Source organism: Mytilus edulis, chromosome 4 (assembly GCF_963676685.1).
Source record: "Mytilus edulis chromosome 4, xbMytEdul2.2, whole genome shotgun sequence".
In the NCBI taxonomy this organism is placed as follows: domain Eukaryota; kingdom Metazoa; phylum Mollusca; class Bivalvia; order Mytilida; family Mytilidae; genus Mytilus; species Mytilus edulis.
The window spans coordinates 2,655,481-2,670,282 of NC_092347.1; the positions used below are offsets into that span (position 1 = coordinate 2,655,481).

At 32.0% G+C, this 14,802-nt stretch overlaps 2 protein-coding genes across 4 annotated transcripts in view; one reads left to right on the forward strand and one right to left on the reverse strand.

Moving 5' to 3' along the window:
- Window positions 1-14,802, forward strand: part of LOC139518744 (phosphatidylinositol 3-kinase catalytic subunit type 3-like) — a 53,603-nt gene that overhangs the window by 26,092 nt on the left and 12,709 nt on the right. For all 3 annotated transcript variants that reach the window (XM_071310298.1, XM_071310300.1, XM_071310299.1), the window contains exon 17: window positions 13,460-13,529. In XM_071310298.1, coding sequence (XP_071166399.1) covers window positions 13,460-13,529 — 70 coding nt within the window. The remainder of the gene's footprint in view (window positions 1-13,459; window positions 13,530-14,802) is intronic.
- LOC139518745 (uncharacterized) lies at window positions 451-12,970 on the reverse strand. The gene is made up of 5 exons (XM_071310301.1): window positions 12,869-12,970; window positions 11,398-12,031; window positions 8,406-8,561; window positions 1,818-1,884; window positions 451-1,345 (listed from the first exon to the last, which is right to left on the reverse strand). The coding sequence occupies exons 2-5, from the start codon at window positions 12,025-12,027 to the stop codon at window positions 567-569; spliced, it is 1,632 nt and encodes a 543-aa protein (XP_071166402.1). The 5' UTR covers window positions 12,028-12,031; window positions 12,869-12,970; the 3' UTR covers window positions 451-566.

Genomic DNA, 14,802 nt, shown 5'->3' on the forward strand with positions numbered 1-14,802 from the left:
TCTTATTTTGTTAAACAAAAGCTTCATACGTAAGGATAAAAATCCAGCAGACTTGAAAACATCATGAATGTAAAAGAGTTCATTTTGGGCAATTTTATCAAAATCATGAATCTTATAGCCTATGCTCAACAAACAACTATAAGCTATTGAACTTACATAAAGTGCCTTTTATTAATTTATCAGATATACTTTATTTGCTCTTGTTCTACTACCCCTGTTCAAACAGTGTTACGTCCAGTATTACAATTTACTATGATATTTAAGTGTCTCAATGTTATTTAACAGTAAAATGTATAGTGATTTAGAAAGGGCTTATACAGGTAACTGTAATGAGGAACCTAAAAAAAAGAAAACAAGATACATGTTTTCTCAATGGCTTTGTCATTACTATTTTAACTTTCTCACTGGTATTCTAACTCAGATACCAGTTAAGATAAAATATAACTAGTGTATATTTTATATTTATTTTATCACAAGATCTTTCACATTTACTATAATACCTTGCAGTAAATAGTTCATTGGGATGAAACTAATGAAAAATTGTTAATTAATTTTTAATCCTTGTATCAGCATTCATTAAACACTGTTGTTGAGTCATCATCTAAAATGACCAGTTTCTTTTGTACAGGATTATAACTTATTCCCCAAACAATTCCGACTGATGTCAGTCCCTTTGTAGTAACATGTTTATACTTCTTTCCATCAGATGACACATGTTGTACTGATCCATCATCACATATCACATACACACTGCCATCTTGTAGTGTGGTCACATCAAAGGGCTGTGATGATAACTTCACTTTGGTAATCTTGTTATTAAAGTGACTGTAATGGTACAGGGAATGACTTTCATTTGTGTAAAATATACTATCACCAGAACCACACAGTCTGATAGGAGTACAATTACCAGTATCAATGGTCTTCTCCACGATCTCTGTCTGAGGATCTATGATCAACAATCCTCCAGGACAGCTTACTACTAACTTGTTGTTTATAGTTGTGATGCCATAGCATGATGTAGATAATTGTATTGATTTCACTTTCTGTCTATTATTTATGTTCCATATGTCTATTCTGTCACAGATAAACAGTGTAACAGCTACTGTAGAGTTGTTGAATAAAGTCATATCCCATGGCATATTCTGTATTTGTATTGTATCAACATGTGAACCATCTGTACTATAAATATCAATTGAATACCTATCCCATTGTATATAGGCCACATGTCCATCATTTGTTATCACAGCTTTGCTATATGAAAAGACTGTACTGCAAGATACTGTAGTAAATTGATGAATCTGATAGAAGATATCTTGTCCTAGTTTGTAGGACTTCCTTTGCTGTCCTATAGATAGAAAATAAATGAAAATTTAAAAAACAATTTAGGCAGGGAAGTTCATAAATTAGTAAGGATATAAATATGGTATTTCACAATATTTGTAATTTTAAAACAAATTTAAATAAAATGAATTGATCAAACTTTAACCATTATAATTTACACTTGGAGATCAATTATCATGATTAAATAATTTATTGTACACCAACATAATTTGTATGATTTCTTAACGAAATTTCTACTTTAAAATTTGTATGGTTCTAGTAATATTTGGTAGATGTACTTTAAACACTTCTTATTTTGAAATAAACATGGTTTCTATACATTATTGATATTTGTAACTAAACATTAAATTACTTAATATTGATATTTTAATTACTGATTTATAAATCATGCTAGTTACTTTTTAAACACTGAGCTCTTAAAAAAGGTAGACATTTTACATATAAACATCTAGAATAATATATGTGACACCACTTACTGTGGGTATCATGATTTTCTCTTTGACATGTACAGGTTACTCCTTTTTCAGCATAGTAGAGTAGTTTCTGATAATAAAACAAATTTATAAGTCTAAAAGTTGCATTGAAATTAGAGGCAATTTAACTATTTATTTCTTATACATGTGATTTTATACTTATGTTATCAAGTAATATTAAATGCATATTTGTCACACACTTAAACTTGGAATATGTAATTAAGTTCTACCATCGCAGACTTTCTATAGTTTTCATTTTGACTGTCTGTCTGTCCATTTACAACGACTTCCTGTGTATGGGTAGGAGGCCAATGATATTTGAACATTTGTAATGTATAATATGTAAACCTGCAAATAAAATTTTTGTGAAATTTAGTTCATTAATGTTTGATAAAAGTCTTTTGTAAACACAAATTCAAACCAGATGCTCCACAGGGTGCATCTTTATAAGACCACAGAGTTCAAACCCTGGACAGTTGGGGCAAATATGGACACAACATTCAAGCTTGATACATCTCTGAACTTGGATTGTGATTAAATAGTTGACACAACATAGGTTTCTGACACAGAATGAATGTGGTCTAAGAAACTTAAATTTTTTTAATTGAACATTTACCTATTATGGTCCAATATACAAAATCTAAATACATGGAAAGATTCAGCATATCAAAGAACCCCAAGGATTCAATTTTTGATGAAATCAAATAAAGTTCAATTTTGGACCCTTTAGACCTCAATGTGGACCAATTTGATAACCGGGCCCAATTATCAAAAATCTAAATACATGGTTAGATTAAGCAAATATCAAAGGACCCCAAATATTCAATTTTTGTTGAAATCAAACAAAGTTTAATTTTGGACCCCGATTTGGACCAACTTAAAAACTTGGCCTATAATCAAAAATCTAAATACATGTTTAGATTCAGCATATCAAAGAACCCTAAGGATTCAATTTTTGTTGATATCAATCAAAGTTTAATTTTGGACCACCATTTGGACCAACTTAAAAACTGGGCCCAGAATTAAAAATCTAAGTACATGTTAGATCCAGCATATCAAAGAACCCCAAGAATTCAATTTTTGTTCAAATCAAACAAAGTTTAATTTTGGACCCCGATTTGGACCAATTTGAAAACTGGGCCCAAAATCAAAAATCTTAGTACATGTTTAGATTCAGCATATCAAAGAACCCCTAGATTTCAATTTTTGTTAAAATCAAACTAAGTTTAATATTGGACCCATTGGACCTTAATGTAGACTAGTTTGAAAACTGGACCAAAGATTAAGAATCTACATACACAGTTAGATTCAGCATTTTAAAGAACCCCAATTATTCATTTTTTGATGAAATCGAACAAAATTTAATTTTGGACCCTTTGGTCCCCTAATTCCTAAACTGTTGGGACCAAAACTCCTATAATCAGTCCCAACCTTCCTTTTATGGTCATAAACCTTGTGTTTAAATTTCATAGATTTCTATTTACTTAAACTCAAGTTATAGTGCGAAAACCAATGTGTCTTCGGACGACGACGCCAACGTCATACCAATATATGAAAATTGCTTTGCTGAGGGCAGCTGAATACAACCGCACATGTGCAACCCTGAACAGTTGGGGCAAAAATTGACACAATATAAGCACTTGATACCGGTCTGAATTTGGATTGTAATTAAATATTTGTCACATAATAGGTTTCTGACACAGAACAACTGTAGTGAAAGAACTTAGAAGTGGTTATATGTTTTGAATTTATACTCAATTTTTTTGCTTTTGTGCAATACACAATGCTGTTGCACATTGACCCCATTCCAAAAAATATTTTCTTTTTAATTTCTAAAATCAGAAATGAGAAAATATTGTTCCCTTCTACAGTTTCTTGTTTACCCCTTCCCCCCCCTTTTTTAGCTCACCTGTCCTGAAGGGACAAGTGAGCTTATGCCATCACTTGGCGTCTGTCGTCGTCCGTCGTCTGTCGTCTGTCGTCGTCTGTCGTCGTAAACTATTTCAAGAATCTTCTCCTCTGAAACTACTGGGCCAATTACTTTAAAACTTTAACTGAATGTTCCTTAGGGTATCTTATTTATAAATTGTATCCGAAGTTTTGATCTATCAACAAACATGGTCGCCATTGCTAAAAATAGAACATAGGGGTCAAATGCAGTTTTTGGCTTATAACTCAAAAACCAAAGCATTTAGAGCAAATCCGACAGGGGTAATATTGTTTATCAGGTCAAGATCTATCTGCCCTGAAATTTTCAGATGAATCAGACAACCCGTTGTTGGGTTGCTGCCCCTGAATTGGTAATTTTAAGGAAATATTGCTGTTTTTGGTTATTATCTTGAATATTATTATAGATAGAGATAAACTGTAAACAGGAATAATGTTCAGCAAAGTAAGATTTACAAATAAGTCAACATGACGGAAATGGTCAGTTGACCCCTTTAGGAGGTATTGCCCTTTATAGTCAATTTTTAACCATTTTTCATAAATCTTAGTAATCTTTTACAAAAATCTTCTCCTCTGAAACTACTGGGCCAAATACTTCCAAACTTTAATTGAATGTTCCTTAGGGTATCTAGTTTGTAAATTGTATCCGAAGTTATGATCTATCAACAAACATGGTCGCCATTGCTAAAAATAGAACATAGGGGTCAAATGCAGTTTTTGGCTTATAACTCAAAAACCAAAGCATTTAGAGCAAATCTGACGTTGGGTAATATTGTTTATCAGTCAGGTCAAGATCTATCTGCCCTGAAATTTTCAGATGAATCAGACAACCTGTTGTTGGGTTGCTGCCCCTGAATTGGTAATTTTAAGGAAATTTTGCTGTTTTTGGTTATTATCTTGAATATTATTATAGATAGAGATAAACTGTAAACAGGAATAATGTTCAGCAAAGTAAGATTTACAAATAAGTCAACATGACGGAAATGGTCAGTTGACCCCTTTAGGAGTTATTGCCCTTTATAGTCAATTTTTAACCATTTTTCCTAAATCTTAGTAATCTTTTACAAAAATCTTCTCCTCTGAAACTACTGGGCCAAATACTTCCAAACTTTAACTGAATGTTCCTTAGGGTATCTTGTTTGTAAATTGTATCGGAAGTTGTGATCTATCAACAAACATGGTCGCCATTGCTAAAAATAGAACATAGGGGTCAAATGCAGTTTTTGGCTTATAACTCAAAAACCAAAGCATTTAGAGCAAATCTGACAGGGGTAATATTGTTTATCAGGTCAAGATCTATCTGCCCTGAAATTTTCAGATGAATCAGACAACCTGTTGTTGGGTTACTGCCCCTGAATTGGTAATTTTAAAGAAATTTTGCTGTTTTTGGTTATTATCTTGAATATTATTATAGATAGAGATAAACTGTAAACAGCAATAATGTTCAGCAAAGTAAGATTTACAAATAAGTCAACATGACGGAAATGGTCAGTTGACCCCTTTAGGAGTTATTGCCCTTTATAGTCAATTTTTAACCATTTTTTGTAAATCTTAGTAATCTTTTACAAAAATCTTCTTCTCTGAAACTACTGGGCCAAATACTTCCAAACTTTAACTGAATGTTCCTTAGGGTATCTAGTTTGTAAATTGTATCCGAAGTTATGATCTATCAACAAACATGGTCGCCATTGCTAAAAATAGAACATAGGGGTCAAATGCAGTTTTTGGCTTATAACTCAAAAACCAAAGCATTTAGAGCAAATCTGACGTTGGGTAATATTGTTTATCAGGTCAAGATCTATCTGCCCTAAAATTTTCAGATGAATCAGACAACCTGTTGTTGGGTTGCTGCCCCTGAATTGATAATTTTAAGGAAATTTTGCTGTTTTTGGTTATTATCTTGAATATAATTATAGATAGAAATAAACTGTAAACAGCAATAATGTTCAGCAAAGTAAGATCTTCAATTAAGTCAATTTGACCAAAATTGTCAATTGACCCCTTAAGGAGTTATTGCCCTTTAAAGACTTTTTTCACAATTTGTTCATCATGTTGACTTACTTTAAAAAATCTTCTCCTTTGAAACTGCTGTATCAATTTCAGCCAAACTTAGGCTAAATGAGTTTCAGAGTATCTAGTATAAATTTTATATTTTATTTCCTTGTATGTCAAGAAACAAAGCTCCTATGGCTAAAATAGAACATAGGAGAAAATGATTATTTTTTTTGGCTTTTGAAGAAAATAGGACGATCCAAAAACCATTTAAATAAATTGAAAAGCCAAAATAATCATTGATGAGAGATTTAACCAAAAGAATTAAGGTGAGCGATTCAGGCTCTTGAGAGCCTCTTGTTTCAACTACCCCATTTTAAGGTAATTTTAAGGAAATTTTGCCGTTTTTGGTTATTATCTTGAATATTATTATAGATGGAGATAAACTTTAAACAGCAATAATTTACAGCAAAGTAAGACCTAAAAATAAGTCAACATGACCAAATGGTCAATTGACCCCCTAAGGAGTTATTGCCCTTTATAGTAAATTTTTAACAATTTTCATAAAATTTTTACTAACATTTTCCACTGAAACTACTGGGCCAATCATTATAGATAGAGATAATTGTAAGCAGCAAGAATGTTCAGTAAAGTAAGATCTACAAACACATCACCATCACCAAAACACAATTTTGTCATGAATCCATCTGTGTCCTTTGTTGAATATTCACATAGACCAAGGTGAGTGACACAGGCTCTTTAGAGCCTCTAGTTCTTTTTCTAAAAACAAATCTTTCCTCAAAATAGGGTCATAATCTCATTCAAATTTCTAATGGAGTTTGCAACCATTAATACCCATTTAAATTCAAACTGGATTACCTCCCTTAGACTGCTTTAAAATTGTCTTATTTGTCCATTAACTAGGAAACACTTGTTTTCACCCCACTTTTGCCCCAAATTCCTATATGGTTTGAGCGATAACCCCCAAAAGTCAATCCTAACCATCCCTTTGTGGTATGAAAACTTGTGTTATAATTTCAGAGAATCATGCACTTAAACTATTTGCTAGTATGGTCTTGAGGAAATGATGATAGTCTGTTGGAAGGGGACCACAAATGGCTGACCTGTGCACATGTTAAGAGAGAGCCAAATCTCTTGCACGTAAAAGACACCCTTGTAGATTTTGAAAAAGAGCAGGCTAATGCCGCTACTAGGCAGCACTCGCACCTGCAAAGTGGAAAGGGATTAATAAAAGTTGCAATAACTTGTTTTCAAATCCAATATAAAGTAAATATGTTTAAACTTAACTCTTGTTATTGTCTAGAAATTACTAAAATGCTTATTTGGGCCCCTTTTTTGGCCCCTAATTCCTAAACTGTTGGGACCATAACTCTAAAATCAATCCCAACCTTCCTTTTGATGTTATAAACCTTGTGTATAAATTTCATAGATTTCTATTTACTTATACTAAAGTTTTTGTCCCGGAAACCAACTGTCTTCAGAGTATGCGGACGATGACGACAATGTGAATCCAATGTATGACTGCAGGTTTTTTTTATTTGAAGGTATGACAATGTATGAGGGTAATGGAATGTTGCACAGTAGCAGTGTCTTATATGTAGATGGGTATATCATATGTTGGTGAAAATGTTTGGAAAATAACTTTTTTAATGAAATTTTTTTTTAAAAAGCATCAAACATATATGAGGTTTTTTCTTATATTTAAAATGATGAATTCAGAAACTCACATTTCTACTTCTACCATAACCAGATTAAGTTTTGATTTATTTACCGACATCTTTACATCTTTGCTGAAATTGTTGAATATAGCTATAGTATGCTTTGATCAAATTCATACACACTTGACACTTGTTGGGTTTGGTTGATACCCGTTTGATTTTGAAAATTTCTGGTTTGTCATTCCAGAGTAATTGGACTTTAACAGTCATTATTGACACCATACTTAAAGGTGTCTTCATGCAGGTTTATCTAATAAACCATTTTATTTACTTCTGATTAAATGCCTTCTTAATTAAATATCACATTTCATTTTTGAAACATTAGTGCAGATTATTTTTTCTTATATTTGTTTCCGTTTTGAAACTTTAAGCCTGGTATCTTTGGGTAGTTTTTTTGTCAATGAACATGTAAAAAGACTAGGTGTCAAATAATTTGCAAGTAGGAATATCAAGTATATACAAGAACCCAGTAAACATTTATTTAAGATAACATGTTATCTCTATATTTGTGGCTCCAAAATCACTTGAAAATCATAACGTGGAGATTTAAAATATGAAAACAACATATTATAAATTTCATGAGTCAGAAGTGTTTTTCTGGATATATCATACAACAAAAGATAGAGATATTTTATTTACTTTCGTGAGAAAATACATCACAAGAGTATTGTGAATATTTAGCTTGGCTAATTGCATCAAGAACATTGGAAAATCTTGAAATTAAATCGATGCAAATTGGGCTAGAAAGGGCTAAAGGCGAAATAAAGTACCCGCATTAATGATTGGTTTACAGTATTTCTTTGAAATTGTAAAATAAAATAATACAAATTTTTAATAGAACTATAATTTCAGTTGTTAGTTGATCTTAGCTGATAGTAAAGCCATTTTGTAATTTTTTAACATGACAACTTACATCCATTGTTGTCTGTATTCCTTGTAAAGTTGTGTTTACTCCCTGGAATGATCCATGCATATTCCATCCTATTCCTTGTAATGACGTATTAAGTCCATGGACTGTTGTGCTTAATGTTTGAAATGTAGAATTCAGCTCTTGAACTGTAAGTGCAATCTAATAATAAGAAGGTTTTATTAGATGTTTTGTGATGAAAGAGAAGTGTTAAACTGGTCTGCCATTCCATCTATAGCCTTGCACCGTGCACCGTCAGTTTAGCGATAAGTGAACACAACAGGAGTCCAGTTTAGAGAAGCGTCAGAGTAATGATTCTGTGCAAATTCATGGTAATTTAACGTTTAACCAATTAAAACATATCAGATTCATAGCTTTTCAGATGAACATTTTATCAAATTATTTTTCATTTTTCATTATAGTTCATGTCATTAGAGTCTAAAGTTCTTAAAAAAGTTCACATTAATCTTTATACAGGTGTATACCTTTGATGTGTAATAATCCCTTATGTTAAAATCTGACAAAAGTGCAGGTACTTTGTGAGTCCTACCAAATATTGAATTGTTCAATACATTATTATTTCAAAATAGTTGATATTGATTAGAAATCTTGATTAACCCTGCAATGTATATTTTTTATAAAAATATTTCCTCAAAGAAAACAAACAGCAACTCAAACTCAATGCTCTTGAACTCTGTAATATTGATTTAAATTCCTATATGAAGAGTCTATGATGATGAATTTAATATAGACTTTTAAAAAACATCATTAAATGTATGTCTGACCTGGCCCTGCTTAGTGAGCTTTTCTCGTCACCTGGCGTTAGTCATCCGTCTTTGTTATTTTTTACAAAATTTCTCAGTCTCTGAAAATACTGGGCCAAATGTTTATGAACATATGTCTCTTAGGGAGTCCCCTGATAGTTTTGATTAAACTTTGCAACAATTATCATTGGTGTATCTATTTTAAAAACTGTGTTGGATAACCCTGCCTGTTAGCCAAGTTAGCCAACATGGCTAAAATTAAAACATAGGGATAAACTGTAGTCCTATAATATAAGACTCTGCAGGTTTATATCATTTACATTCAACATTTTTTATCAGATTTTTTTTTTAATATCAATGTTGATCCTTTCAACCTCTGAGGTTCAACATTGATAGTAAAAAAAAATATCCGATAAAAAACGTTGAATGTCAATAAACTCGTCATAGATCATGTAGATACCAGGACTAAATTTTGTATATACTCCACACGCGCGTTTCGTCTACAAAAGACTCATCAGTGACGCTCGAATCCAAAAAAGTAAAAAAAGCCAAATAAAGTACAAAGTTGAAGAGCATTGAGATCCAAAATTCCTAAATGATATGAACTACAGAGTCTTATATTATGCAAACTTGACTGTGCTGTCTATTAAAAAACACGATAAATAAAGAAAAACCTGATGTGAAAAACATGTCCAATCTGACATAGGACTCAGATTCTTTTAAAATTAGGTTTACTGTGTGTATTGCTTTATATGTGTTTCTTTCTTCTTCATTGGCTAGAGGTATAGGGGAGGGTTGGGACATCACACAACATGTTTAACCCCGCCACATTTTCCCCCTGTCCCAAGTCAGGAACCTCTGGCCTTTGTTAGTCTTGTATATATTTTTATGCCCCACCTACGATAGTAGAGGGGCATTATGTTTTCTGGTCTGTGCGTCCGTTCGTTCGTCCGTCCGTCCGTCCGTCTGTCCCGCTTCAGGTTAAAGTTTTTGGTCAAGGTAGTTTTTGATGAAGTTGAAGTCCAATAAATTTGAAACTTAGTATACATGTGCCCTATGATATGATCTTTCTAATTTAAATGCCAAATTAGAGTTTTGACCCCAATTTTACGGTTCACTGAACATAGAAAATGATAGTGCAAATTTCAGGTTAAAGTTTTTGGCTTCAGGTTAAAGTTTTTGGTCAAGGTAGTTTTTGATGAAGTTGAAGTCCAATCAACTTGAAACTTAGTATACATGTGCCCTATGATATGATCTTTCTAATTTAAATGCCAAATTAGAGTTTTGACCCCAATTTTACGGTTCACTGAACATAGAAAATGATAGTGCAAATTTCAGGTTAAAGTTTTTGGCTTCAGGTTAAAGTTTTTGGTCAAGGTAGTTTTTGATGAAGTTGAAGTCCAATCAACTTGAAACTTAGTATACATGTGCCCTATGATATGATCTTTCTAATTTAAATGCCAAATTAGAGTTTTGACCCCAATTTTATGGTTCACTGAACATAGAAAATGATAGTGCAAATTTCAGGTTAAAGTTTTTGGTCAAGGTAGTTTTTGATAAAGTAGAAGTCCAATCAACTTGAAACTTAGTATACATGTTCCCTTTGATAAGATCATTCTAATTTTAATGCCAAATTAGAGAATTTATTCCAATTTCACAATCCTTTAAACATAGAAAATGATAGTGCGAGTGGGGCATCCGTGTACTGTGGACACATTCTTGTTCAATTTAATCTCATTTATATGTTTTGGAGTTGAGTGTGACGCCCATTTTCACTGACCTAGTACACAATTTTATTTAGGGGCCACCTGATACCAACTTCCGGTTTGGAATTTTCTTGCTGTGTTGACGACCCATTGGTAGCCTACGGATGTTGTCTGCTCTTTCGTTGGTTTGTTTCCTCTTTGACATATTCCTTGTTTTCATTCTCAATTTTATTACAATATTGAGCTATGCCTAATGTCCATTCACGTCAAAACAGTCAAATGACTTCTTATGGGAGTTATTGACCTTACATGACAAATTTTCTCACTTGCATGTTCTCCTGTTATATTGAAATATATGATATAAAATAGATAGAAACTTTTTATAGCAAAAATTATCAGCAAGAGAAGATCTATTGATTTTCATAGTTCTTATCCCCCAAGCCCTCCCCATCTTAAATTCTGTCTATAAAAAAAATTCTTTCCGTTTCCGTTCAATTTTCCATTTCCTCTGTTTAGCAACACCCTTACCTGATCCAACTGCTTGTGAACATCCAAAAGGTCAATGAAGTATTTGGTGCAAAGTGATTCATCCATTGGCCTGTTCTTTATTCTGACAATATCATCTTGTTTGGTAGGATCAAGTTGTAAGACAAAGTTTGTAAGATGTGGCCACAATGCATCATATTCAGGTTTTGTTATGCCACATTTTGTGTTGTGACTTAAGTAGTCATTCTTGTACTGCCTGAGCATTTTGATTGCTTGTTGTTCGGCTGGTCCCAGAGTGCAGCAGTTAAGAAGAATAAGGCCTGCCAGGGTGATGTCCAGATCCTCCAGTTGGACAGATTTAGCTGTATATTTACAGTAACAGTAATGTTGACCTGGCCCTGGGTTTTCTGTATACAACAGGTCCCATTGACAGTAGTTGATTGGAAGGGTTGGATTACTTCTACAGTTACCATTGTCTTTACAGCATGTCATGTATCTGTGTCTTAAATGGAATAGGGTATGAACCACTGGCTGACTGTTTAGATAATCTCTCAAGCATGCTACTCCATGGTTAGTGTAATTGTTCTCCAGCTTATGTCTAAACACTGGAGTAACAACTTCTAGTATAGCAGACCCAATAACAAAGAAACGTCGTTGGTCTTCTCTGTCCATAGTTCTAAAATAGAGATTATTTCAATACAATATTCCTGAAAACTCAAATCTACAAAAACATATTTGATATGCATGAATGATTTTTGTCAATTTTTCTGTTCTACATAACTACAAATTGTAACCGGACAGTGCCAGACCCTTGTGGGTAGTCACGGTGGTTATACCTTCTAGTTTTCTCAGCTGATGCATTATGTATAGGAACAAAGGTCCAGTCTAAAATGACCTTGACACACACTAGTATTTTAAAAAAGTTTAATCTACTTTAGTTTCTGAAACTGATGTCTGAATTTATTGAAAGTCTTAAATAATGTTTTCATTTAATTCCATGTTTGTCATTACATCATTTTTTTTAATTTTTCTTTATATATTCATGTTTAAACTTTCTGTCAGAATGATAGACAGATGTTTCTATATGTCTTGATGATGAAGTAGCAAACATTTCAGCTTTAATGGTATAATGATATAAATGCTTTTAATCCTGGTGTCTATGATGAGTTTATTTTCAACTTATTTAATCTTAAAAAGAACTATAATTGTAGTAAAAGTGATTGTAATTTCCTTAAAGTCAATAATGCTACTATTATGGAATGCCATATAACAGTATATGTCAATTGTGAGATAAAGTTCAATTGAGCCTCTTGTTTTGGGGTTTCACTGGCAAATCAATAATAAAAGTTTAATTGATTATTTATTTCAGTGTTATAATGTTTAATGCATTCTAACTTTCACTTTTAAATTTATCATGCATGATTCATATTATACATTTTAATGAATAGTAGTGTATATTGATGTATAATAATTATATAGAAGTTTAGATTTTGTTATCAATTTTCTGATTTACCTTTTACATCATTGTTTTTAAATAATCTTTTCTACCATTTTCCTGAATTTAGGAAAATGGCTGTCTATTATAATTGGAATTCCCCTTTGCTATATTTAACATATCAAATGATATCCATTTAAAGGGAAATAACTCAAAATATTTACTTAGCTACATATTGATTTGTTGGATTGCACTTAAATTTCATATAATTTTTTCGAAAATCAATTAAAAAATAGAATGGCTCTTTTAATATGAGGTATGGGAAATGCAATGATTAGATAATTTTATTTATTCATTCCAGACACTTTTTACATTTAACAAGGTTTTAACAAATAAAAAGGCTTAGTATTTCTTTTGTCAGGTGTCTTTATCATAACATTTTTGCAGCTAGGGTATGTTGCTGCTAGCTATGCTTGGAGGGAATCTTTGACAAACTTAGTGTATGATTTTAGATAAACCATTAATTCATTTATATGTAAAATGTCTGAAATTTTTTGTTCTAAATGGTTCTGTTCATATTTTGTTTTAAGATTCCCTAAATTGCCAGTTGTAATTTTTTGTCTGACATTATAAATTATATTCTGACTTTTCTGTTTGTATTTATTTCAGTTACTTCAGACAGAAAATTTAGACCTAAAACTAACGCCATATAAAGTATTAGCAACAAGTAGTAAACATGGTAAGTCAATTATTTATCCAGTCTAAAAGTGTTTGCTATATTGAAATAACCCTGTACTTCTGTTTGACTTACCAGAGCAACTTTATATTTGGTCAGCAGCTTGACATTGATGAATTGGAAAGTATGTGTACTTGTGTGTCTGTATGGTGTTATCCATTTTAAAGGACAAGAGGTTCACTTATCGCACAAAATGACTAAAATATAAACTTTATCATAAAACACCAAAAAAGTCGCAATTTGGTTTCTAAATGGTATCTATTAAATTGTTCCTTTTAAAACTGTTATACGATAATGACTGATGTACCTATATTCTGACTATTTTATTTATTGCGTCTGTTTAGTTAACGCATCAATGTAAATATAACGGAATTCGTCAAAAATATGACAGTTCTTGTCCATTCGTTTTAGATATGTTTTGTTATTTGATTTTGCCATGTGATTATGGACTTTTCGAATTGATTTTACTTTTTACAAAAGTTGTAATGCTAAATTAATCAATTATTTTCATAAAAATACATGGTATTCTCCAAAGTAAGCCCATTTTGGACATTTTGTCAAAATATGATGATTTTGAGCGATTTTCAGATCTAAAGCTTTAGGAAAACCTTGGCCACCACCTAGTATTTAAAAAGTTTTGTAACAAAAAGATTCCAATTTTGATATAGAATTCATCAATAAAAAAAATTTTGGGATCCTGCATGGTGACCAAGGTTAATTATGCCAAAAACAATTACAATTATGGAACAAAATTACCAAAATTGACCTTTGAATACAAATATCATAGCTTTATCAATTTTCAAGGAAGGTACCAAAAAGAAATATTTTTTGTCTTTATAGTATTATCACAAGTATTTGTATGTGAAATTTGTAATTTTTGGCCCGATTTGAAAAACTATTTGACAAAATTTAGGGCTAATTTTAACCCTTTGTTTTTAGCTCAATCAATCAATCAACAAAGGTTCTTGTTCTTTGTAGATTGATTGATTGAGCTATTAACTTAGACATTTATTTCCCCAGATTTACTGTTCAGAACAGAAATGACATTGATTGATTGTTGATGTTTTATCCCCACTTTTGAGCTTCAATAGGGAAACTGACAACCTTAGTCAATTAAGGTTCGAGTTATGTGTACCCACACGTGCAGTGTTTGAACCCACAACCTCAGTGTTGACTGGCTAGTGATTACAGTAGTAACTACTTAGACCACCTGGCCCCAAATGACATTGAATATAGTTATCTATTTACAATAATAAATTGTAACTTGCAACTGTTT

What these genes read in the sequence shown, in the direction of transcription:
- LOC139518745 (XM_071310301.1), bottom strand. Translation starts at nt 12,027, where the DNA reads ATGGACAGAGAAGACCAACGACGTTTCTTTGTTATTGGGTCTGCTATA. An exon ending in GAATACAGACAACAATGGAT is followed by an intron (nt 1,885 to 8,405) that starts GTAAGTTGTCAT and finishes TTTTATTATCAG; the next exon opens with AAACTACTCTACTATGCTGA. An exon ending in AGAAAATCATGATACCCACA is followed by an intron (nt 1,346 to 1,817) that starts GTAAGTGGTGTC and finishes TTCTATCTATAG; the next exon opens with GACAGCAAAGGAAGTCCTAC.